We start from the raw sequence: 23,738 nt of genomic DNA on the forward strand, positions 1-23,738 counted from the left end.
CGAGGCTGCCCTGCCCGGTGGGGCTCAGTGGACTGGACATCATCCCCCAGCGAAAGGCCGCCGCAGGTTCCATTCCCGAAAAGGGCGCAGGCCTGGGTTGCGGTCCGGTCCTGGATGGGTGCCTGAGAGAGGCAGCCAATCGATGTGTCTCCCTCTTTCTACCTCCTTTCCCCACTGCCTAAAATAAATAAGTAAAACTTTTAAAAAAGGGAACAGGCAGGCAGCATCGCTGCACAGGCCCCCCGCCCCACTCCTCCACTCCCCCGTCGTCCGCGAGTCTCGGACAGTTGGGGTTTCTTCCCTCGCAGCCACAGGCCATATTTTCACTCCGAAACTGGCGCCCGCCTGACCACGTTTTGGGAGCGTTATCACCTCCCCTACCAATAAAGAAAACGAGTACACACCATTTGTTTTGCTTTTGCAGAACAAGAGTCACAAGCTGGCTGCCAGTGGGTTTATTTAGACAAAAGGACAGGAGGCACCCACAGGATACACTTATTACCACAGCGAATGAACAGTGACTCAATTACTTTACAGAACCATTTTCTATCAAGTACTCATCTAGTCGCACAAATACTGGCATGGGCAAAGTACAAAGCACTGTGGACACCATGGACCTGGACTCCACGGTTCTGTTTGGAAGAAAGCAAAGATTACTTGGCTCTGATGTAGTAACAGATGGTTATTGATAGAATCCTCACGTTTCCCAGGGTGGGAAAGGCCCTGACCGGCTCCCCCAATTGGCAAGTTCACACAGAACTCAGAAGCAGTGAACAGTCTAGAAACAGCAAATCAGCCGAATGCCAACTTTCCCCAAATGAAAACTGGAGGAAAAAAAAAAAAACACCCAGACAAACAAACGACTTTGCCAGCTAGAACAGTTTCTAACCCAGTCTGGACATACGGGCATGGGTCCCACGGGCATGGGTCCCACGGGCATGGGTCCCACGGCCATCTTTCGAATCCGAGCCAGTGAGGTTGACGGTTTTATGGTTTGGCTGCTGGGAGAGCCGCTGATCCCCAGTCTGCTCTTGGCTCCTCATCCAGGACGGAGAGAAACAGGCAGATTCACTGGGAAGCTAGGACTTTCTTACCTATAAACTAAGAGTTAAGAGGCCCCCACCAGGGCATGTAGATTTGGGGGAAACTAAAGCCCTTAGTATGAAATCTGTTGAAGGGCAAAGCAGGAAAGAGGAAAGCAGGATGTGATGACATCCCTGTTTAATTTTTCCACCCCAGGGAAACACTGAAAATACTTTCACGCCTGAGGAAGCGCATCACTTGGACAGGGGAAAAAAGCCGTGTGTGTGCCCATTGCCCCCACGGGCCCCCTAAGCGGCCATCCGCAGAGACTGCCACCGCAGGAGGCAAAACCACGGGCTTGGGGAGAAGTACTTGGGGCACAGGCCACAAGCACAGTGCCATGTGGCTGGAATTCTTTGTGCAGCACGTTTTTTCTGCTCACCATGTTTATTTTTCCTCAAATTAAAGCCACATTTTTGGGTTGTGCAAGGGTGTTCTCAGCTCTCCAAGGCAGGCAGCTTTCATGCTGAGACACAGAAATGGTGACTACTGGATTCAAAAACGAGCAGCTTTTTATGCCATTCAGTAGTGGAAGATTTGAAAACAGGAAACCTGTATCTGTCTACATACCCATGGAAGTGAGCAGGTGACCCGCCTCGACCTTGGTTCAAGTGTTTGTGTATAAAGGCACGGGTAGCCACAGACACAGGAGTGACCAGGGAGGTAATGACAAGCGGCTTCAACACTGGGGTACACGCACCTGAGACAGTTCAGAGGGAAGAACGCCCAGTAAAAACTAGACAAAGCCAGTGAGTGTCGTCTGGACAGTCATTAGACACAAGGCCAGGCTGTGACTCTCTGCACAGGACTGTCTGGGAATGCCCAAGAAGGGGAAACTTCAGGGTGCAGACAAGGCTGATGGAAGGAATGTGAGCCCCGAGCGAGAGCTGTGCCAGCCGCAGGTTGGCACAAGGAAAGTCTCAAAAGCATCTTTGCAGGAAATTGCCTCACTAATGATTTAGGAAAATCTTCATTTTGCTTCTGGTCCAAAAACCTGGAAAATCAAAACCGCCTAAAAGCCAACAGTAAGAGTGGAGGGCACAGCACATCATGGGCGGGGCCTAGAGCTCCCTGACAGCACTTGGAAACAGGCCATGTGTCCAACCGCACTTGGATGACAAGGTCCAAGGAGGCCCATGTGAAGTCCTGCTCCGAGGGCCACAAACGTGGTCCCTGCTCCGTTCAGCTGCATTCCCGAGGGTGGAGGCAGGGGCCCCAGGAAGCAGCTTTCTCTCTGGTCCACCTCCCTGGCCACCTCCGACGAATCCCCCTTAGTTTTGCTGTTTTGTTTTGGGGGAAGCAGAAGAGGAGGAAATGGACCAGAAACCTGGGGGAGTAACACAAGAAACATCCTCAATGTAAAAGTGAGGTTGTCAAGCAGGCAACCCCACACCTGCCCATCCTCTGGCCACAGTTCAGCTTTGTGAAAAGGTTATTTGTTGTTTAAAAGGCCTCATTTTAGTTCATCATGGCAAACTTGTCAAGTAGGCAGATCTCGACGAGACATAATTATTGCTCTTTGTTTCCAAGACGTCTGATGTCCCGAGGAGGCAGTTTCTGCGTTTTCCAGTCGACATGCCAACAGGGAGACCAGTGAAGTGGCTGTGGGAGCCCAGGGCCAGAGCAGCAGGGCGGGGATGGGACAGTGGTCAGGGCCTCAGGGTCCTGTTGTCAGTTACTTCTCTCGGTCCTGCAGGCGGGCTCCAGGTGGCCAGGGCCAGGCCTGCTCCACGAGTCGGGCTGCCTCTGACCAGCCTCAGGGCTCAGGACAACCCTGGCCAAAGGTGCAAAGGAGAGGCCCTCAGAGACTGGCCGGTGACAGGCCCCATCAGAAATCCCTCCAGGTTGGGAGTCTCAGCCCAACTTCGGGCGCGAACACCACGTGGTCATCTTTCTGCTTTGTGGGGACAGCCGGGCCAAGCCAGGTGGCACTTCAAAGTGGGGTTACCTGACACTCCCAAAGTCATCTGTGCCTGCGCGTCCCTGTTAAAAAACTACACTGCTGTTTTAAACGCAGTGTCGTGAAAACTGTAAACACCCCACACATTCTTCCCACTCCTCCTCCTGAGCATCCCTTCAGGAGGGACCAGCTTGGGGAGGACAGGGACGTCCGCAGGGACCCTGCAGAGCAGCCCAGGTCAGAACAGCAGGGACTACCCATGCCTCCCTTGCCTGAGCTCAGCACTGTGGGTGCAAGTCACGGGTGCATGAGGGCCCAGCAGACTCGGGGTGGTGCGGCCTCCCTCCCTTGAGTCACTTTTCCCTAAGTGGTGCCAGGTACTGACAGCTCCAGGGCAGGGAGAGGACGCCTCAGGGACAAGGGCAGGGAAGCAGGGCCCCGCAACCAGCCCTCAGCAGCGGAGGTCCTTGTTCCTGTGTCTTGTGTACCCCTCCCCAGCCTGCCAGGCCTCATGGCCTCTGCGCCAAGGCCCAGGGTGGCCCAGCCGTCTGTCTGGGTACAGTGATCTCCCCAGATGGCCAAGGAGTGGCTGCACCTCGGGAGGGCCCTGACATCTGGCCTGGAGCAGATGAGCTCACCCCAGCAGCACCAAGCAGGGAGTGGCTCACATTGGCACCAGCTCTGGCTTCACAGTTGTCACCGTGGCTGTCACCCACGGAGGAGTCAGAGTTCGGCCTAACTGCAGTGGGAGCTGGTGCGCAGTGAGGCTGGCGGTCACCACCCCTCCCGCACCCAACGTGGGGCCGCGGGAGGCACTTTTCACAGTTCACATCAATGGCTCAGTGGCAGCTGGTTCTGGTCTCCCCACAGGGAACCAACATCTGGGGACCCTGCAAGGTCCCGCTGGGTTTGACCGGAAACCTCAGAAAGGGGCAGTTAGGACTGCACATGCCATTTTCCCACCCAGCTGACCCATGGCGGGGGGCAGGGTGCAGGCAGCAGGGGGATGGGGCCACATCAGCTAGGAGGACAGAAGTGCACAGTGCCCAGGGCCCTGGCACCTGCTGAGGCTCCAGAGCTCAGTGGTGCGGCCTGGGGTCCTTGGGGACCAGCGGCTCCGTGCTGTCGTCAGGCGTCCGGCTGGCAGCCAAAGCGAGGTTCTGCATGGTGTCCCGCTGGTGCTGCTTGGCCTTGTTGTAGAGCAGGACACCGGTTGTCACCAGGATGGTGCCCACGGCCGACAGGCTGGTGACTTTGTTGCCAAAAACTATAATACTGAGCCAGATGGACAGGGCATGCTTCACGGTGCTGGCGACGCTGCAAGACAGAGGAGGGGTGACCGCCTGCCTGGACGCCGGCCCTCGTCCAGCCCCATGGCTGGCCTGTCCAGGGGAACTGGGTGGGTGGCAGTGAGCTCCGGGCAGGGTGGGGCAGTGGGAGCTCTGACTGCTGCTCACTGACTCCCTTCTCTCTCTCTTTCTGGTGGCGGCACTTTTTATTAGGAACGATGTCAAACCAAGAAGGAGGGGGCCGAGCAGCAACATTCCAGTGTTCTGGACTTAATAATGACCACTTTGCCCTGCCTGGTGAGGCTCAGTAGATTGAGCACCAGCCTGTCAAGCAAAGGGTCACCAGTTCAATTCCCACTCAGAGCACATGCCTGGGTTTAGGCTAGGTCCCCAGTAGGGAGTGTGTGGGGACAACCACACGTTGATGTTTCCTCTCCCTGCCTTTGTCCCTGCCTTCCCCTCTGTCAAAAAATAAATAAATAAAATCTTAATAAATGAGCACTTTGCCTTGTTTTCTTTCTGTTTTGACTGAAGTGCTTTTAAGGAAGTGGTAGGCATCATGGCATGTCACCCACGATTACTTCAGCTTGCTCTCCAGGGAGGGAGGCGAAGTCCCACAAACCCGCGCTAGCTTTGCGGGCCCTGAGAAGAGGCTGCTGGTTCGGTCGGTACCAGCAGCACCGATATGGCGGAAGTGAGGTCACCACTGGGCGCATGCAATGTTAGCAGCTTCATCTCTTGGGGTAACGGAAAATTTAAACTTTACATTTTCTACTTTTCTGCCTTTTTAAAACTTTTTGTAAGAGTATGTATTGTTTTTGTAAAATGAATAAAACAAAAAAAAATTTAAAGAGAATTGGTTTTCTGCTCTTTGCCTTTTTTGGAACCACCGCTAATGATGGTTGAAAGACAAAGATTCAGGAGTATTTGGAAACGACTCTTGGCCCCAAATGGAAACAAGAACGTATGAGAGAGACACAGAAACGGTGCCCATCACGCGCTTCAGAAGAATTCAGAAACCGCAACCGCTGCCCAGGGTCCTGCAGACACTTCCTGTTTGGGACCAGGAGCGTGAGGCCTGGCTGGGGCCGGTGGGCTGCGCAGGGGGCTGCACGCCTGGCCGCCGCCTGGGGCGGGTCTGACACCTTCTGTGCTGACTCCGGCCAGTTAAACAAGCAGAGAGGCCACCCTATGCATGGTCTGCAGACAGTGAGGCAGCGGCAGGTGTGGCTCCATGAGCCCTGAGCGCTGCACAAACCTGTGGAACCCACTGCCGTCCCCACGTGGGGACGGTTCTGGTTCCACCACAGCCCAGAAGTGAAAGAAAAAAGACCCACTGGCTCACATAATACTGTGCTGTGGCCGCAGCTGCCCGGGCCAGCTGTGACGCCAGCTCACACTACCCCAGCTGCCACCGAGACTGCACGTGCACTCAGTGCACCCGGTCACAAAGGGAGGGGCGCCAGCCAGGTCCCCAGGCACCTCCAGTCTCCAGAGCCGACACACCTGTGTGGCCCCCAGACCTGAGCAGGACGGAGGTGGATCAAACTGGGCTTTCAGTGTGCGGCCGAACCAGCAGGTCAGGTGCTCAGCAGCTGCCTGCCCTCGGGGCCCGATGGGGACAGCCCCTGGGACCTGCAGGAGCGCTCGCCGCGGAGCCGTTCCAGCAGAACGCAATTCCAGCTGCTCCAAACCATGCCTATTCCAGCGTGACGCATCCCAGCAGGGAGCAAGCTCGTCACACACTTCCCGCAGGTGTCTGCGGCGGCACCGCCACTGGCGCCTGCTCCTTGTGACACGTGACCACGGCACTGGCCAACACTTGGCATGACTAACACCTTTTAAGAAAACCAAGATCTCAAGTCTCCCCTGTGGACAGCCAACACACAGGCACCCGTGGGGACGTCCAGTCTCACCTGAAGGTAACCGGGGAGATTCTCCCCATGAGGGCGTACGCAGTGATGCTCTGCAGGTGGAACAGGACGCCGTCCAGCAGCAGCAGCAGCACGACGTCCTGGGTGTAACTGAAGCTCTTCCCACTCCTGCCGATCACCGGCAAGTCCTGCGTGGGACAGACACAGCGCTCTGCAGCTCTCCTCCTCGTCCCGGTCACCCCAGGAGGGCAGCATATGGGCCAACAGGCGGACGCTGAGAACAGCACTCTGCAGTGGCAACCCAACAGCACCACTGGAGACGCTGATCCGGCGCGCACACGCAGCCCCAATGCCCCACAGCGCCAGTGCGCAGGGGCCGCAGCGGCCACGGCGCGGACCACGGTGTGGCTCCTCCTCCCCTCACTGGGACAGCTGCCCTCGCCCTCGAAGAAACACACCCGGAGCCACAGAGCACCCAGAACGAGTGCTGGCGAGGACGCTGCTGGTGGGAAAGTGAAACAGCGCGGCCGCGGCGGAGAGCAGTCTCGCCGCTCCTCAGAGATTAAACATGGAGCTCCCGTGGAACCCGGCAACGCCACTTCTGGGAACGTCCCCAGAAGAAGTGAAACCAGGGACTCACACAGGTATGTGCACCCCATGTTCACGGCAGCCGAACGTGGAAGCAACCCAAGTGTCTCCGTACAGATGAATGGACACACAAAATGTCACCAAGGTGCCACATGCACACGCAATGAAATATTGTCCAGCCTTCAAGGAAGCAAGCTGCGACACGCGCTGCAACGTGGACGGGCCCGGAGGACGTCACGCTGAGTCTGAGTGAAACGCGCCAGACACAGGACAGACACTACGCGACTCCACTCTCAGGAGGTCCCCGGAGGACTCAGACCCGCAGACGCAGAGGGCAGACGGTGGTGCGGGGGCCGGGGGCGGGGTGGGGAGAGCTTCGTGGGGACAGAGGTGCAGTGCGGGAGGACGGAAAGTTCTGGAGACGGGGGTGGGGGGTGCTGGCGGCTGCACAACAAGGCAGACGTGCCTGACAGCCACCTGACAAGGGCGGCAACAGTAGAACTTCAGGTCTGCATTCCTTTCCATCAACCGTTCCAATTCCGGCCCCGCATCCCCGAGAGCCCCCTGCCGACGATGTGACAGAAGGGGCCCCAGCCACATGCACGGACCACAGAGCAGCAGTCCCGGCAGCTGACGGGGCAGGGCAGGGCCGCGTCACCCAGCGCACGGCGGCGAGAAGGAGGGCTGCACAGGACTCGCGGAGTCACAGCCCCGCAGGCATCTGGAAGGACCAGGGGCCGGCGGCCCGCTCGCGCACCCGGTGCACTTCCACCCCGCTGACCGCTCTGCCGTGGGCACGTGCTACGTAACATAAAGAATCCTGGCCCTGACCGCTGTGACTCAGCGGGCTGGCCTTTGTCCCGAGAACCGAAAGGTCGGGGGTTCGATTCCCATCAGGGCACATGCCCAGGTTGTGGGTTCGGTCTCCTGACGGAAGACAAGGAGATAGGAGGCAACGGATGGGTGTTTCTCTTCCTCTTTCTCCCTACCTTCCCCTCTCCCTAAAATAAACAAATGAATAAAAATCTTTTCTAAAAAACAAGTAAGCCTAAACACCCTCACATGAAAACTTCAGGAAACTCCCACAGCCATGGATCAGCCTCTGTGGATGTGACCCTGCCTCAGAGACCGACCCAGGCCTGGCTCTCACTTCCTGTCCCTTCTCTTTGGGGGCACATCGCAGACACCCAGCCACCCCCATGGCCTGGACCCGAGCGTGCTCTGCTCCCAGACCATGAAGGCAGAGGGGGCACTGGCCTGGACTCACCATGAAGAAGACCCAGGCGGGGACCAGCATGGCCATGGCCGCGGCACTTGTGTAGAACTGCAGCTCGGTGGCCCTGCAGAGACAGCGGGGGTGCCGGAGCCTCCGCCTGGACGTGCAGTGAGAACCGCACCCAAGCAGACCGGACTGTGGCTCCCCGACCCCCCCCCACCCCGCCAGGGAGGCCCACGCGCCCCCAAGCCGACCCGCAAGGCCATGTGAGCGCCCATCAGGTGCCTCCACAGGGAGATGGGCTTTCCCCCCGGTTCAGCAAGGTGCTACCGAAGGCCACCGGAGCCAAAGCGGGAGGGTCGCCAGGTGTCTAGGCACAGCACCCCCCTCGGCCCAGGACGCTGTGATACTTACGAGAACCTGTACTTGTCCCCACTGAGGAGCTTTTTTGAGAAAACGTTTTGCAAACTAGAATAAAGAAAAGAGGAGGCTTCCGGTCAATGCCGGAAGTCAGCATGACACCCCACACGGACCGGGCGTCTGCTCCTAAACCACGCAGCGACAGCAGCACCTCGAGGACGGGCCCTGGTGCCGTGGTCAGTCGTCTATGAGGGGCTTCCTGGGTGTCACTCCACCGTGGCAAGCACCGACCCTCCCTCATCTTGCCTCATACAGTGGGTAAACCAAGGCACTCCGAGGTGGGGCGATGCGCCTGAGGTCGCCCAGGTCAGAGGCGTCAGAGGACCCCAAGTCCTGGCCTGAAGCAATGCATGACCCCCACTGTGAGCCAGGGATCCCTGAACTCAGTGACCACTGAGGACCAGGCACCCCACACGTGGTAGCCAAAGCAGGCTTTCAAGCACACAAAGGCCCCAGGAGCAGAACAAGGACAAACCCTGAACGGGACAGGCCATGTGGGAGACACACACACGGCCCACGTCCTGGTCCCGGGACCCAGAGGGGCTGCTCTGTGAGAAGCAGCGGGTTGTTGTGATTCGCTGGAATGCAGAAACCTAGGCAAGGACGACGCCCGGCAGAAACTGTTGCTGGCGGACCTGGAAGCCAGTCATTTTGGAAACCCAGCCAGCACGAGCCAGTAGCCTTCCTGCACGAGCTGTCCCCGGGCCCTTCCAGGAGCCACCAGACTCCAGAGATGCAGCGAGGCCCCGGCGATGTAGACCAAAGGCTCCCAGGGCACCCACGGCAGCGGACAGTGGACGCCGAGCTCACAGCTGGGGCTGCGATGCTCCCAGGAAGCCCTGAGCTTACGCGCATGGTGCACGCTGGATGCACGATGTGGCTGGTCCTGTTTCTAGGAGTCCCAAAGGCAGAGGGTGATGCCCCCAAGTGTTACAAATGGAATTAAGGAGGTTTTACTTTTTCGCAGCGGAGTTATACAAAACCTCTGGCTGAGCCCTGTGGCCTCAGTGGTGACAGTGGCGACGAACCCCGACACCCACAGTGTCGTTTCCTCTTCTCTCAGAACCAGGACGGCCCTGGGGGTGATCAGTGACTCTGAAATAAGCGGCCCCGGGAGGCAGGCAGCAGGCTTCGCCGACACACCGCAGGAGGCATGGCGCCGGGTCCAGCCTTGTCCACACAGAAGCTGGGCTGCGAGCCCGTGTCTCTCCCTGCACTCAGCTTGAGCGGACACTGGCCTGCATTCCGGCGCCGGTCAGCTAACCATACCCCACACGAGCGTCTTGCAGCACCAGGCTGCATCTCTTCATCAATCGTGCCTTCTTCTTCTGAGGAAGAGCTCCCTTGCTGGGGTGCCTGCTGGTTTGCCCTCTCGGGAAAGGCAGCACCAGGCACACTGAACAGGGAACTGCAGGGAGGAGCTCTGAGCGGCTCTGGATTGGGAGGACTGTCACAGGAGCACGGCACGTGTCCCCCGCGGCCCAGGACTCACCAGTCCATGATGTTGGTGGACAGCGCTGCTGAGAAGCCCAGGACGCTGAAGCTCATTTCGGTGGCCGTGCACAGCGCCAGGCCGCCCATGACGGGGATGAGGGAGAGGTTGACCAGCAGCCCTAAGAGGACAAAACAGAGGCCTGGCTGTGGCTGGTCTGTCCAGCGCAGACGCCTGTCTAGGGGCCACAGCCGCTCTCTCTCCGCAGGGGAGTGGTGGACGTTTGCCTAAACGCAGACATGTATAGGCCTCTCTGTGCTGGACGGAAGCTGAGGAGTGACAGCCCCCAGGCTCCTCCCATGATGAGCTCTGCTGGGCCTCGGGGACACCCGGGTCCCACGGCTGCTCCCACGCCAGTGAGGACGGGAAGAGGCAGGCTTGGGTTATTCTATTAAAAAGTGAAACTTGGGGGGCAGGCAGAGAGTCCCCACGCGGCGTTCATTCCTGCTTCATTCTGAAACCTAGAACACCTTGAGGCGGACAGGGAAAATACTGCACGGTGCAGGGTGGTCCCGTTCCCGGGAAAGGCCCCCAGTGGCATGGGCGCCCCTGCCCTGACCCCAGAAGCAGCAGCCGGCTTGCTCAGCATGGATGAGGGGCTATGTCGCTCCTGTCTGGCAATAAGTAACATCCGCCCACAGATGCCCCACGTCAGCCTCACGGGGCCACAGTTGTGTCCTTGTCCCAGGGTGGTGCTGCCCGGAGCACAACACAAGGTGTCCGGGAAGCAGCCAGTCAGCCGGCAGACCCATGGGCCAGCAGGGGCGGGTAGGCCGAGCACTTGAGGATGGTGCCTGGAGCCAGGGGCCTGCTCCCGCTCACCAATCCCCCTGGCCTTCCAGCCTTGGCCCTGCTCTGTGTGACGTGTGCGCACTCCAGGGCACAGACCTGTGTGTCTGCACCTGCTCTGGGTGAAGGGGAGCAGACCGGGGGCAACACCTTCACCCCAAGGCTGCTCCCCGGACCCCGCGAAACTGCTCTGCCCACACCCTGGCTGCTGCTTGCGGATGGCAGGCGCTGCTCTGGGTGGCCCTTGGCGTGGACACCGTGGCTCTTCCAGTCCTGGTGCCGCAGCTGTCCCCCGGTGCCCCCAACAGACCAACAGAGTTCTTGTTGCAGACTGTCCTCATCGAGACAGCTGCTTTGCGGAAAGCCTCCCGAGTGGGAAACCAGACTGTGGTGCTATAAGTCCCTGGAAACGGGTCGGTCCGGGCTGAGCAGCCAGGCCCACACTTCGGTTGGACCGCGTTGCCGTCAGGGAAAGGCCAGCTACAGGGAGTCTGGCTGTGGCCTTGTCCCCACGGTGGCTCCTCTGGCGCTTGCCTTGTTTTAAGGTCCTGTGTCCCCTGCACTGAAGCGAACACGCCCCTCATGAGAGGGGTGCACGGCATGTGCGTGTGTGGCTGGGGGCCTGCGCCGTGGGGCCACAGTAGATGCTACTCTCCAAAAGGCCGGCCGGAGGACGGGCGTGCATGCACCGCACGGCTACAGGCAGACTGCCTGTCTTAAAGGCTGGAGAGACGGACACACGTCCGCTTTGCTGGACCATGGGAGAACAACCTGGGGACGGGAAGGACTCGGGAGGTGGGGGCTCCAGGGTGCAGGTGCACCAGGGTTGCCCTCCTTGCAGTGCGGCAGGCGGCTCCCTTCCTGGGATGGGTGCCATGCCGAGGTTACCTGCTGGTCGCTCTCCCCAGTCCAGCCGCCTGACCTCAGCATGTGTCAGCAACCCGTCCGGCCGGGCGCGGGGTGGGGCAACGGTGGGCACCCAGAGGAGCGCTCACCTGTGTACTCCCCCAGGATCATCCGCGACATGATTACGGTGAAGATGGGGGCAGAGCTCTTCACTGTCTCGGCAAACGACACCGCCACATTCTTCAGGCTGACCAGGCCCAGGACCACCGTGGCGAACCTGAAAGCCGAAAGGGGTGCCAGGCCGGACCGGTGCACGAGGCCACCAGACCCCAAGGGGTCGGCCCAGATGGGCCGCACACCCGGCTCCCCCCACCCCGTGCCACCTCGGGCCCAGCCCTCTGTTCAGCGAACGGCCGTCCCTCCTGCGGGGCAGTCTGAGGCTGCAGCACGGCCAGAGCGGCAGCCCCAGGAGGTGCAGGACGCGCAAACCATCCACTACTCAGTTAGTTGTGTCCGGAAAACCCTGACAAACCCCAACAAACGCGCGTGACACTCAGGCCCGCCACCCGGCCGTCCTGAGGAGTGGGCTCTCGCAAGTCCCCCTCGAACACGCACCTCAGGCCCCCCGCAATGACGTCGGCAAAGGCGCTTTGAGTGCCGGCACGGAGGACTCAGACCCGCGCCCGCGCCCCAGGCCCTCACCTCATGAGGCCCACACACAGCATGGTCATGGCGAAACGGGGCGGGTGGGAGAGCCGGGCCTTGCGCTGGTGCAGGCAGCAGGGCACGAGTGTCTGCAGGCACCCGATGCAGGTGGTGCACAGCATCTGCACCGCACCTGCGGGGACGGCAACACAGCAAGACGCTCGCCGCGCTGCAGCCGGGGACGGCAGTGCCCCGCGCCCCTCCACGGGCCTGCCCCCGCTCCGGCCAGGCGGCCGCTCACCCAGCATGCTGGGCTCGCCCTCCAGCAGAGACAGGATGTACTTGTTGAGGAAGAGGGTGCAGAAGCTGAGGAAGAACCAGAGCGTGAGGTAGAGCAGAGCCCGGGAGCTCCACACGCCCAGGTCCGCCTCGATGACCGTGGTCTCGGTGACGGTGACAGCGAGCACGCCCTCATCCGGGGTACTGTCACTCTTGGCGTAAACAATCTTCTCACTCCGGTGGCCGAACAGGGAGCCCCATCCAACGGGCAGCTTTCCTCGGGGCTTCTCCTCGGGGCCCGGGGCCAGCTCTGCCGGGGCCGGGGGTGTGGCCGGTGCCACCATGACACCCCAGCGGGCGCACCCTTACCTCTGGCCCGACAACCTCAGGTGGAAGGACGCAGGCCGGGCCGGGCTGGGCCGCCAGCTGTTGGCGTGCCACCGGCAAAGAGCAGGAGCAGGGCTGGTGGGGCGAGGAGAGTGAGCATGTTACCGTGTGACCTTCCACACCCCTGAAAGTCGCCATCACCAATTTAAAATGACTGTAGGATCTGCCTTCTCGAGGTTGGTGTGCCAGCCCTGAGAAGGCAGCACCGACGCACTCCTCCCCTAAGTCCTTGGAATCAAAACCTCCCCCCCCCACCCAGGCCGCAGGGCCTCCTCCTCCCAGCTACTCGGGCAGGACCCAGAGGCCCCGTCCCTGTCTGGTGGGCCCGGGAGCCCTGGCCCTGGAGCCCCCACCAGAGCTGCTCTGCCTGCAGCTGCCCAGTTTAGCCCAGGCCCGGCCTCTCAGGAAAGCCTCCCATCGGGCTGAGTCCTCATTTCAAGGTCCCTGAAGCACCAGGTCACTTTTCCCCGGGGGACCCTGTCACGGCATTTGTCACTGTGCCCTAGGGCTAATGCTGGGCTCCCAAACCGGACCTGGTGGCAGGTGTGGCAAGACGAGACGGTGAGGGTGGGAGGCCCCCCCAGTGCTGCCAATGCACCCGACTGGCCCCCAGCGCAAACACCCTCTCCAGACCGAAACGGCTATGATGTGACCGTCAAGCATCACTGTGAGCAGCTGGGAACAGGGAAAGAGGAGGAAATCACACGCTTGACCCAAGCCGACCTCAGTGCCACCTGCTGGCCAGGGCCGGGGGCCCTTCAGACACTGTCGCAAAATCCGCTTTTGGATGGGGCTGGACGTGGCATTTCCTGTTGGTGGCAAAACAAAAGTGAAGCACAGCCCGAGCGTGTCTGCAGGGAGACGGAGTGCAGCGTGCTCCCGGACGGCACCGTGTCAGCGCTGAAGAGGGACACAGACAAGCTGCTCCACAGACGCTGGTGGCCAGGCCCAGACCCGACACACTGTTCGTGAGCAACAGTATCAGCCCTGGCTGCGGTGGCTCAGTGGATGCAGTGCGGCCTTGAGAACCAAAGGGAGAACCAAAGGGTTCGATTCCCAGTCAGGGCACACGCCCTGGTTTTGGGCCAGGTCCCCAGTAGGGGGTGCAAGAGGAAGCTACACATTGATGTTTCCCTCTCTCCCTCCCTTCTCTAGTCTCTATAAATAAATAAATAAATAAAAATTAAAAAAAGAAACAAAAGTATCGAATGCTTTTTTCCCCTGAAAAAGAGGGAATGGAGCCCATGGCCATCACACCTCAAGGGCCACAGGCCAGGATGGAGCGTGAACACACCACAGAGCGCTCACACCCGTGGGCGGGCCGTGCGTTCTTCTCCATGCTGCTCTGCAAGGCCAAGACCCTCACTCAGAAAAGCCCCCGTTGGCCCTGCAGAGACAGGGCCTCCCTCGGGGCTTGCTGCGACTGCAGCCCCTTCACCTCTGCCTTCATGAGGGACCCCTGTTCCAAACTGGTCACCTGTGATGGGGGGCGGTGCACCTCTCAGCTGATCGGACTGGTCTGCGCCGCCCTGAACGGTGGGTGCCCAGAGCCCACCTCCCCGCGAGCGCCTCCCCGGGGCCCCAGCGGACCCTGATGAGGGCTCGGCAGCAGTGGGGCTACTTGTCCCTTCGCCAGGTGCAGGGGCAGCCATCGGGCCTCCCGAGCAGAGGACAGACACCTCACCCCACCCCACGTCCAGAGCAGGGCCCAGTGAGCCCAGGACAGGCACTTGCCCTCCAGCCATCACCCTTTCGTGACTTGCGACCCCCACCACTGCCCACCCGCTCTGGGACGAGCCGCTGTGGCAACTGAGGGACAGGCTGGCGCAGGGACAGGCGGACCCCACCTGGCCTCCACGTCCAGCCAAGGCGACGGCTCTTCCCGGGCAGCAGAGGGGACAGGAGCCACAAAATCTGCACGGTTTCCGTCTTGTGTCCACGTACCTCTGAGGTCACAGCGAGGGCTCAGAGCGGCTTAAAAAGTAAGTGGACGTTGGTCACCTCGCTCCTTCCTGATAAGGCACTAACTGCAGCAGGGCCCCGGTTGCCTGTTGGTTTTGCTTCTTTCAGCAGAAACCCGCCCGGTTGGGGCCGGGGGGGGGGGGGGGGGGGGGGGGGGGGAGGAGGAGCCCTCCTGACCCACAGGGTCTGAACTCAAGAGGAATCCTCTCCAAATGAAACAGGCAAAGCACAGAGAACAGAGCCCAGCAGCCGTGGACGCCCCCATCAACCTGAGCACACAGGCGAGGAATGAACGCAGGAATCCAGCCAGGGGAGCGAAGGGGGAGGAGTCTGCAGCGCAGCCCCTGGAGACGCTGCTACAAAAAATAACCAGAAAGGGCCCTGGCACAGGACCACAGGACAGCGACAGCAGCGGCCAGACAGCCAGACGCTGGGCAGGGCCTTCAGCTTTGACCAGAGGGCAGGCAGGCAAGAACAGACTGGGGGCCGCTTCCGGCCTCACCCCACGGAGGCCCCGCCCACCACCCACCTGCCCCAGAGGCTTAGCCCCGAGGGCGCATCTGCAGGTAAAGATCAAAATGAGGGTCAAAGATCACAGATCACCAAGGGCGGCAGCAGAGCTCTGAGAGGGAGGCAGGGACAAGGAGGAAAAGCACACCTTCACCCTGGAGAAAGTGGCAGGCCTCCCCGAGCCAGAGCAGAGCCCACTAGAAACAAGACAGGTGTCGCCTCGTCCTCATCCGAGGTCGATAGGAAATGCCGGAGGAATCCAACAGCCTGCTCCTTGCTCAGAACTGGAGGGGACCAAGGAGACATGACCTCTTAACCAATGTGGGGTCCCAGATGGGACAGGGACTCAATGGGGCACCAGCAGATTAGCTTACAGTATTCTCTCCCTGCTCGCCTCCCAGTCTAGGTCTCAGTGAGGTGACATTTGGGGACGCGGGCAGAAGGCGACACAGGTAAACCTCTGGCAACTCTTCTCAAAAGAAAAAGTTCGAAAAAGTTTGAAACTACAAACACGACTCAGTTGTGGGTTAAATAGAAAAGACGGAGCTGAGCAGAGTTCTGGCATCTGAACAACATCTGGGGGAGTTGCCTGGAGCGCAGCGTAGAGAACGGAGTTAAACCATTAAAGAGACAAACCCGAGTGTGGAGGAAATAACAGGAACTGAAGCCCCAGCGGGAAAGACGGGAAGACGGACTACGGATACAGGTAAAGAAGGCAAAGCGTGGAGGACAGAAGGGCGGCACGGGTCCTGGAGTCACAACTCACCCTTGGCGTGCTCAGTGAGACACCTGTGGCAGACGGGCTGTGACAGAGCCTGGGAACACGGCACCCATCGGTCAGCAGGCGCAGAGGCACGCTGAGCAAGGGACAGTGCCTGTCCGCAGAGGGGGCGGGGCAGGGGAGGGGACAGCTCTCGGATGCAGCTTTTTAAATGGTGATGAATCCTGGCTGCTGCGGCCCAGTGGACTGAGCGCTGGCCTGCGAACCGAAAGGTCATCAGTTCAATCCCCAGTCTGGGCACAGGCCTGGGTCACCAGCCAGGTCCTCAGGTGGGGGCACGAGAGAGGCAACCAATCGGTGTTTTTCTCTCTCTCTCTCCTTTCCTTCCCTTCTCTCTAAAGATAAATATTTTTTTTTAAAGCTTAGGAAAATAAAGGTTGAAGTTCTCTTTAAAACAAAAACAAAAATATAAGTCACCTTTATCTCACAAAAAAAATAGTTAAATCAATAAAATCCCTGGAAACAAGAATTTCCAAAATGAAATATATGAGCCCAGACTGAAGCATATGAAGCAAACCCCAAGCCAGTGAAGAACAAGGGCACTGGAGAGAGACGAGGAAGAACCGACCCGAGGAACTGCTGGACCAGTACTTAGAACTCATGTACGCCGAGGAGACGGGAAGGACCCCAAACTAATACTGACCTCTGGGTGGGGGGCTCCTTTTGCCAAGTCCTGGGTCAGGAATGCTGGACTGAGCCAGCCAGTAAATACACTGTAGCTACTGGGAGCGCGGGTCGCTGCTGCGGGAGGAGACAGGACGGGGGGCACAGGGTGACCCTGCGTTGTGGGTGAGTGGGTGGGTGGGCGGGCGGGTGGATGGATGAACGGAGGGAGGGACGGACGGATAGACAGAGATATGCATCTACGCATCTGTCTCTATCGATCTGTGCGCACACAAGTGTGTGCTTGTGCACACCACAGCCATCTCTGCATCTCTCCCACAGCTCCGCCCACTAGGAGGCACCCCGTAGCACGAGCACACCCACTGCCCTGACCTGGGCTCCCTGGTGCCGCTCTCCACAGAGAGGGCCCGGCCTCCTTGGAGACGTGGCTGATTCTAGGGTGAGGAGTTAGCGGCCCAGGAAGAAAGGAAGGAAAAGCTCAAAGAGTGAAGGAGACCCATGAAAAGGACACAGGAGCAGGGTTGAGGGAAGACCCTCCGGCACAGTCCAGGGCTGCTGTGAGCAAGAGTGAACAACGACAGTGAAGAACTCGAACCCGCCGATGCAAACAGGGGGCCCGGCCCCAGCGCCGGCCCCAGCGCGCGGTAGATGGGAAGGAGAGGCAGCCCTCCCTCGAGGTACAGTGACCAATGCAAGGCCTGATGGGGTCAGAAAACCAGAACGGTCCCACTGGCAGCCTGCTTGGGCAAGAATCACAGGCAGGCGCTGAACTGCCAGGTGGAAGCAGAGAAATGACAGGGTGTTCAGTCTCCAAGCCCAGCCCAGCCCGGCGCACACTGAGGGCGGGGTGGGGGCGGGGGAGGCTGCAACCTGCAGAGGGCATGGACCAGGGCCGCTTCCCCCGGGACAAACCCCCACTGAGGACACTGACAGGCTGTGACACATTGGTAAGAGACACACGGACGGACAGAATGAACAGAGCCAGGGCCTAGAGACAGGCCTGGGCATGAAGAAGGCCCGACCTGTGGCCAGGGCGCCCTGGATCCCTGAGGAAACAAGGCCTTGTCCATCTCGGACACTAGGCAGTGGTTCCCAAACCAGAAACAAAAAAGAAATTGGACCCTTGACTCACGATTCTCGACAGAGGATGGAAATCAGTGACCTCGGCAGAGCCCCTGCTGCCGACTCACCGGCCGCCAGAGAGGTGCCCAGCGGGGAGCTTACAGGCCGGAGACTTTGCTGTTGGAGAAAAACGTGCGAGAACGTCTTCCTGGCCCCAGGGCAGGGAAGGGCTGTCTCAGCCCAACCCCAAAAAGCGTTGCCCACACAAGAAGACATGAGCACAGCAGACTACACTGGCTGAATTAGGACCTTTCGTTTCATCAAAACACATGACAAAGTCCAGGAACAAGTGACAACCTGGGAGAAGAGAGGGACAAGGGACAAGGGGTCAGTATCCAGAACGTACGCGCCATTCCTGCAACTCCAGGAAATGGGGCGGGCGCGCCTGTCACCGGACAGGGCTTCTCAGCGGCCAATCAGCACAGCCACAGGCGTGTGGCCCCGCCGTGGGGAGTGTCGCCTCGTGCACCAAGCGTTGCGGGTTCAATCCCCGCTCAGGGTATGTACGAGAGGCAAATAACAATGTTTTCTCTCTCTCTCTGCCTCTCCCTCTTTCTCCAAAATCAATAAATATATCCTTGGGTGAGATTTAAAAAAGAAAAAGAAAGGAAGGAAGGAAGGAAGGAAGGAAGGAAGGAAGGAAGGGAGGAAGGGAGGGAGGGAGGGAGGGGGGAAGGAAGGGAGGAAGGGTGTGTGGCCCTGGCTGGGTAGCACCGTTGGTTACAGTGTTGTCCCTATACGCCAAGGTTTCAGGTGAACGCATGAGTAAGTGGAAAAACAAATTGATGTTTCTCTGCTTAAAATCACTAAAATAAAAAAAAGATGTGTATTAACTATTTACTGCTTAGTAGTTAACAAATTCCATCATACCTGGCATCTTAAAACAAAAGCCATTTATGATCTCCCAGTTTCTGTGGGTCCGGAATTGGGGAGCAGCTCTTCTGGGAGTTGTGGCTCAGGGCTGCCTCAGCCGCAGGGGCTGAGGTCTCATCCAAAGGCCGGAGGGGCTGCAGGAGCTGTTGCTGAGCTCATGCGTGGCTGCTGGCATTGTTACTCGGGGCCTGTGGGCGGTGAGTGGGCGGCATCCCTCTGGCCCTTGCCTGATGGGGTTCTCCCTGTAGGACGACGCACAAGCCGGCCTCAGGAACACCCAAGGAGGAAGCTGAGTCTGTTGTCACATGTCTCAGAAATGGCCTCCCACACGCTTGCTGGGTGGCATCTGGTAGAAGCCAGTCCTGGGGTCCAGCCTCTCAAGGAGAAGGGCTACAGAGGGTGTAGACACCAGGCGCGGACCGGGGGGTCAGGTGGTCGACCTCCTCAGGGACCAAGGACACGGCACGACACCCCACACCTCCCACACGGCTGAAACGGAGCCTCGCCAGCCCCAGAGCAGCTGGACAGGCCTGGGTCAGAGGAACCCATACACTGCCAGTGGACGCGTAGGTGGGTGCCAGCACTTCAGAAAATAATTTAACATTAGCTTGAAAATATGAAAATGAATCAAAGTAAACCTCTTTCAGTTGGCCCCGGAAAGCCCTAAAGGGGGAGCATAGGCATCAGCCCTCCCAGCAGAGGAAGGTTTTCTCCTCACCCAGCAACAGCCCAGCCAAGGAGAAGCCAGCACAACCCCAAACTCTCACTCTCCTCCAGTGAATCCCCTTCAAAACAGCCTCTGTCTCCCTCGTTTCCTCCAGAGAACCAGCCTGTGCTCAGCAGCTTGCGCGTCCTGAACTGCAGCTCCTCCCAAAGAAAGTCCCGTTGCTGGTAAAACAACTGGCGACTTTACACTCGGGCCGAGCGAAGGTGAGCACCTGCACGGGAAGCGCGGCTCACGTCACAGGCAGACGCACAGCAGACGCATGCCAGGACGTCAGAGGCCTGCTGGTCACCGTGCCTGGGGAACCAGGCTGTCCACCCAGGAGGCTGAGTGGTGGGATGGTGGGCGTTTCCATGTTGCGCAACACCAGATGACAGTAAAAGTGTGTCACGCACAGGAACACGCAGTCAGAGCTGGGGGACACACACGTCTTCTCAACACGGGTGAGGGCCTCGGCCTGGGCCTCGGCCTGGGGTTTAAATCGGGGGCAGAACTGAGCAGCAGGTGCTCTGGGGTGCAATGGAGCCCCTCAGAGGCTGCGCTGGGCACCCGGTGCTAGTGGGAGGCAGCCGGGGCTCCGGTGGTCCTGAGCCCAGAGGGTCCTGTGCACCAACGTCGTGTCCGGGATCACAGCAGTCTTCCCCACTCCAGGGTGTGTCTTTGCACTGCCCGCTCACTGTCTTAGCCCGCGTGATCCTAGTACCTTTCAGTGAGAAGCGATCCCTGTCCTGCAAAAGACTGAAGCTCAGCGGCCCTGATGTGACAAAAGAAAAACTGACTTGAAGAGCCAGCAGCTGACCTGACGTGCATCTTCCTGGAGCTGGGGCGCAGCGGGCTGGGCACACGGAGCTCGTGTGGTCCTCGCTACCCCCCAGGTCTGACTCCCCCTCTCAGATGATACACAAACAACTCAGACTAAAACCAACGAACTGCAAGCTTCCATACCCAGCATGGAGCAGGGAGCTGGTGAGCGGCCCTGGCTGGGCCCACGCTCACCTCTTCCTCTGTCCCTTGCCAGGGCCCGTCCTCGGAAGAGCATCCATGTGCAGCCCTGAGAGGCCAGGCCCACTGAAGAGTGACATCGCGAGAAGCAAGCCTGTGTCGTCCTCACTGCATTACAGTGTTGCCCAGCATAACACAGCCCTAGCAGGGTGCAGACTGCACCAGCCTTGCTAGGCAGGGCGCAGGACCAGCGGGGACGGTGCCCGGGCTGTGCCATCACGGCACACTCACCACCAAAGGAAAGTTCAGTTGGAGCCAGCTCAGGGAAAAGAAAGCTGCCAATTTTTCCCCATCCAATTATGCAAACCCCTAAATTCTAGGGCTCTGTGGCCCAAGGTTAAGAATCCCTATTCTAGCCCTGGCTGGTGTGGCTCAGTGGGTTGAGCGCCAGCCTGCAAACCAAAGGGTCACCGATTCAATTCCCAGTCAGGGCACATGCCTGGGTTGCAGGCCAGGTCCCCAGTAGGGGGGCGAGTGAGAGGCAACCACACATTGATGTTTGTCTCCCTCTCTCTCCTTCCCATCCTCCTCTCTAAAAATAAACAAATAAATAAATCTTTAAAATAAATAAAACAGGAGTGTATTAAAAAAAAAAAAAAAAAGAATCCCTATTCTAGAACAAACAACCCAAGGTGTCCTCAAACGCCGGGTGGGAAATCTAGACAGGCTCCGACGTCGGCGGGGCATTCTGCTACAGCGTGCAGACCCTGACCCTGTACCTCAGAAAGTCCACCTCTGGGAACATATCCGAAAGACAGAGAGCAACAGAGGTCCTGCCTGGACACAGAAGGCCATTCAAACAGCTGTTTCTAAGGCTCAGAGACTGGGCACTACCCCAGTGCCCAGCGAGGGGTAAGGACTCTGGCGGTCGTGGTGACACACTGCAGCCCTCCAGGTGCTGCCAAAGGCACATCTGGCACAGACCGGGAGCAGAGCTCCAAGAACTTTGTACAGGATGCTCCGGTTCCAAGGGCACAGAGGGCTCAGAACGTGCACAAGTCACCAACCATCACCGTCAGCTTGGGGAGGTGAGTTGATCGGTTAAAATTTTGTTGTTTGGCTTTTCTCCATTTTCTAATGTCTACACTGAAAACTGACTTCATTAAAGTAAAAACTTTCTATTCCTTCTTAACGTCCCTTTTCATATGCTTTAAGACGTTACTTTCAAGTTGCAAGTTTAAATGTTTTCACTAAAGCACATGACCTCCATTAAAAAAAATACGAACCCACACACATTAAAAAGACCGCTGAACAAAGCTGCTGCCTCTAAATAGGGCTTTTATTTTCTAGAGCAGCGCGAACGAATTCTCCAGGGAACCAGCTCGGGAGCAGGGGTGCCACCTGGACACCCACAAACCCAAACCCAGTAAAAGAAAAGTCACCGATGACTGCACAGCAGTGGCAGCTCTAGGCCTGCGGGGAGTTACAAGACTCCACTCGAATAAGGAAGCCACGGTGGCTGGAACCAGCCCTGGCAGGGGCTCGACCCTTATTAAAATTACGGCTATCTAAAATCCTGGGCTGGAAAATCACCGAATGCAACGAATTCGTGGGCGATCGTCCCCTTTGGCTCTGGAACGGAGGAAGCCGCCACACCTGCCCCAGGGCCATATCCACCTCTGGGGCACCTTGGTACCCCGGTTTAAAATGCCATTAACTCCTATGACTGTGATGCGCATAACCCTCGGTGCCCCTATCCGCCCTCCCACCCGGGCGCCGCGACCATGTTCCGCCCCACCTGTGTCCCCCGCCGGCCTCGGCAGCGGGAACCAAGTGGGAGGCTGGCGCCACCCAACTCCGCGGTGCAACCTCTACATCCAGAGCTGAGGCCTCCAGTCTGGCGCATGAGCGCCCCAGGGCCAGGCCGTGGGGTCGGGTGCGGCCTGCCAGGCGCGGGGCTGGAGATGGGACAGCTTCTCCACAAGGTGAAGGAGCTTGAAAAAGGGCGGAATGGGGCGGGATGGAGAACCAAGGACAGCCCTACTGGGCCGCAAGGTTAGGGATTCTCGGAGGTGGGAGCAGCCCCGCGGCGAGAGGGGCGAGGCCAGGGCATGAGCCCTGGAGTGGGCCGGCTGGGGCAAGGACGGAGTCCGAAGAGCGGTGGCCCCGAACGGACCAGCGCGCTGGATTTGGTCCCGAGGGCGATGGGCCCACCGGAGGCAACCGTTGTCATTTGTTTTATTCAGCGTTTTCCACGTCCATCGGACACCCACACTGAGAGAAACGACCCAGACAGGGCGCGCATCACGGAATCTGCTCCAGACCAGGACCCGTAAGCTATTGGGCTGGGGTGCGTACCAGGGTCCCCAAAGGCGCCCCCGAAGCCTCAGAGGCGCCATTACCCCGGGAAGCGCGCCAGGGGCCCGCCCTCCAGCAGGAAGACGTCTCCGCCCCTAGCGCGCCTAACGAGGAGGCCTCGCCACCCACCGGCAGAGAGGCTGCGTAATGACAGCCAGTATGGGGTCTCCTTGTGTATCGGGGGCGCCGGGCATTGGTTTGCGGGTACCGACTGCGGCCCGCCCGCTTGCTGTCGCGCACGAGGAGCCCACCCGGGGCCTCGGACTCTCCTCGCCCAGCCAGCCGGGCTGGGAGGCGGCCCGTCAGCCTCTGGGGAGGGCCGTGGGGGGCGTGGCCCGCGAGGAACTCGTCACGCGGCTGGCGCGGCGCCTGTGTGACCGCGGTCGCCCGGGCCCCACGTCGGGGCCTTAAGGGCGCGCGGCATTTAAGGTGCGGGCGCCGGGAGCTAAGGGAGCGGCGCGCCGGCCGAGGATTGCCTGGGCGGGGTTCCGCGGGACTTACGGGGCGGGAGCGCCTATCGCGGACGCCGAGAAGGCCCCGAGCAGAACCCCCGACCCGAGCGGAGCCTCGGACGGCCCGTTCCGCGGGAGGGAGGGCGGCAGAGCCCGGCGCGCAGCGCCTCACCGTGGGGCGGCCGACGTCCCTCCGCCCCACTCGGCGCCGGCCTGGGGGCGCGCCCGCCGCAGGCGGAAGTGCTTGTCTGGCCAGGAAGTGACGTACAGGAAGCTGCCGCCAGCCCGTTTCCGCTCCTTGGGACTTGCTCCTCAGTTTCTTGGGCTTTGCGCTAAGGGAGTCGGGAGTTGAGCGGGCGACAGCGGCTCCTCGGCAGCCCATTGTCACGGCCCGGATGGTACCACCGACCAGCCGGGGTCCGCCCAGTAGACAGCGGCACGTGCTTCTAAGCCCGAGGGGCTGTCATTGAGTTTTGGTTTCGGGGACAGCCCATCCAGCCAAATGAGGCCCACGGTCGTGCCCCGTTATCCGTGGTTTCACTTGCCACGGTCTCATTTACCCGAGGTCGCCCACTGCCGGGA

At 59.6% G+C, this 23,738-nt stretch overlaps 1 protein-coding gene across 10 annotated transcripts; it reads right to left on the minus strand.

The window, feature by feature from the left end:
* Positions 1-444: 444 nt before the first annotated feature.
* SLC35E2B (solute carrier family 35 member E2B) lies at positions 445-23,414 on the minus strand. Of its 10 annotated transcripts, XM_071220822.1 has the most exons (14): positions 23,206-23,406; positions 18,678-18,922; positions 17,818-17,924; positions 16,047-16,259; positions 15,479-15,749; positions 14,656-14,782; positions 12,444-12,883; positions 12,200-12,335; positions 11,647-11,774; positions 9,863-9,983; positions 8,365-8,418; positions 8,002-8,074; positions 6,189-6,334; positions 445-4,300 (listed from the first exon to the last, which is right to left on the minus strand). In XM_071220822.1, the coding sequence occupies exons 7-14, from the start codon at positions 12,763-12,765 to the stop codon at positions 4,063-4,065; spliced, it is 1,218 nt and encodes a 405-aa protein (XP_071076923.1). In that variant the 5' UTR covers positions 12,766-12,883; positions 14,656-14,782; positions 15,479-15,749; positions 16,047-16,259; positions 17,818-17,924; positions 18,678-18,922; positions 23,206-23,406; the 3' UTR covers positions 445-4,062. The 10 variants fall into 10 exon arrangements, with proteins under 10 accessions (XP_071076923.1, XP_053775958.1, XP_053775955.1 ...); XM_053919983.2 differs by lacking the exons at positions 14,656-14,782; positions 15,479-15,749; positions 16,047-16,259; positions 17,818-17,924; XM_053919980.2 differs by lacking the exons at positions 15,479-15,749; positions 17,818-17,924; positions 18,678-18,922; positions 23,206-23,406 and having other exon boundaries at positions 16,047-16,248.
* Between the last annotated feature and the right edge of the window lie 324 nt (positions 23,415-23,738).

Source organism: Desmodus rotundus, chromosome 3 (assembly GCF_022682495.2).
Source record: "Desmodus rotundus isolate HL8 chromosome 3, HLdesRot8A.1, whole genome shotgun sequence".
Classification (NCBI taxonomy): Eukaryota; Metazoa; Chordata; class Mammalia; order Chiroptera; family Phyllostomidae; genus Desmodus; species Desmodus rotundus.

What these genes read in the sequence shown, in the direction of transcription:
- SLC35E2B (XM_053919985.1), bottom strand. Translation starts at nt 12,765, where the DNA reads ATGGTGGCACCGGCCACACCCCCGGCCCCGGCAGAGCTGGCCCCGGGC. An exon ending in CTGTGTGTGGGCCTCATGAG is followed by an intron (nt 11,775 to 12,199) that starts GTGAGGGCCTGG and finishes TTCGGCTTTCAG; the next exon opens with GTTCGCCACGGTGGTCCTGG. An exon ending in TCCACCAACATCATGGACTG is followed by an intron (nt 8,419 to 9,862) that starts GTGAGTCCTGGG and finishes TCTTTATTCTAG; the next exon opens with TTTGCAAAACGTTTTCTCAA.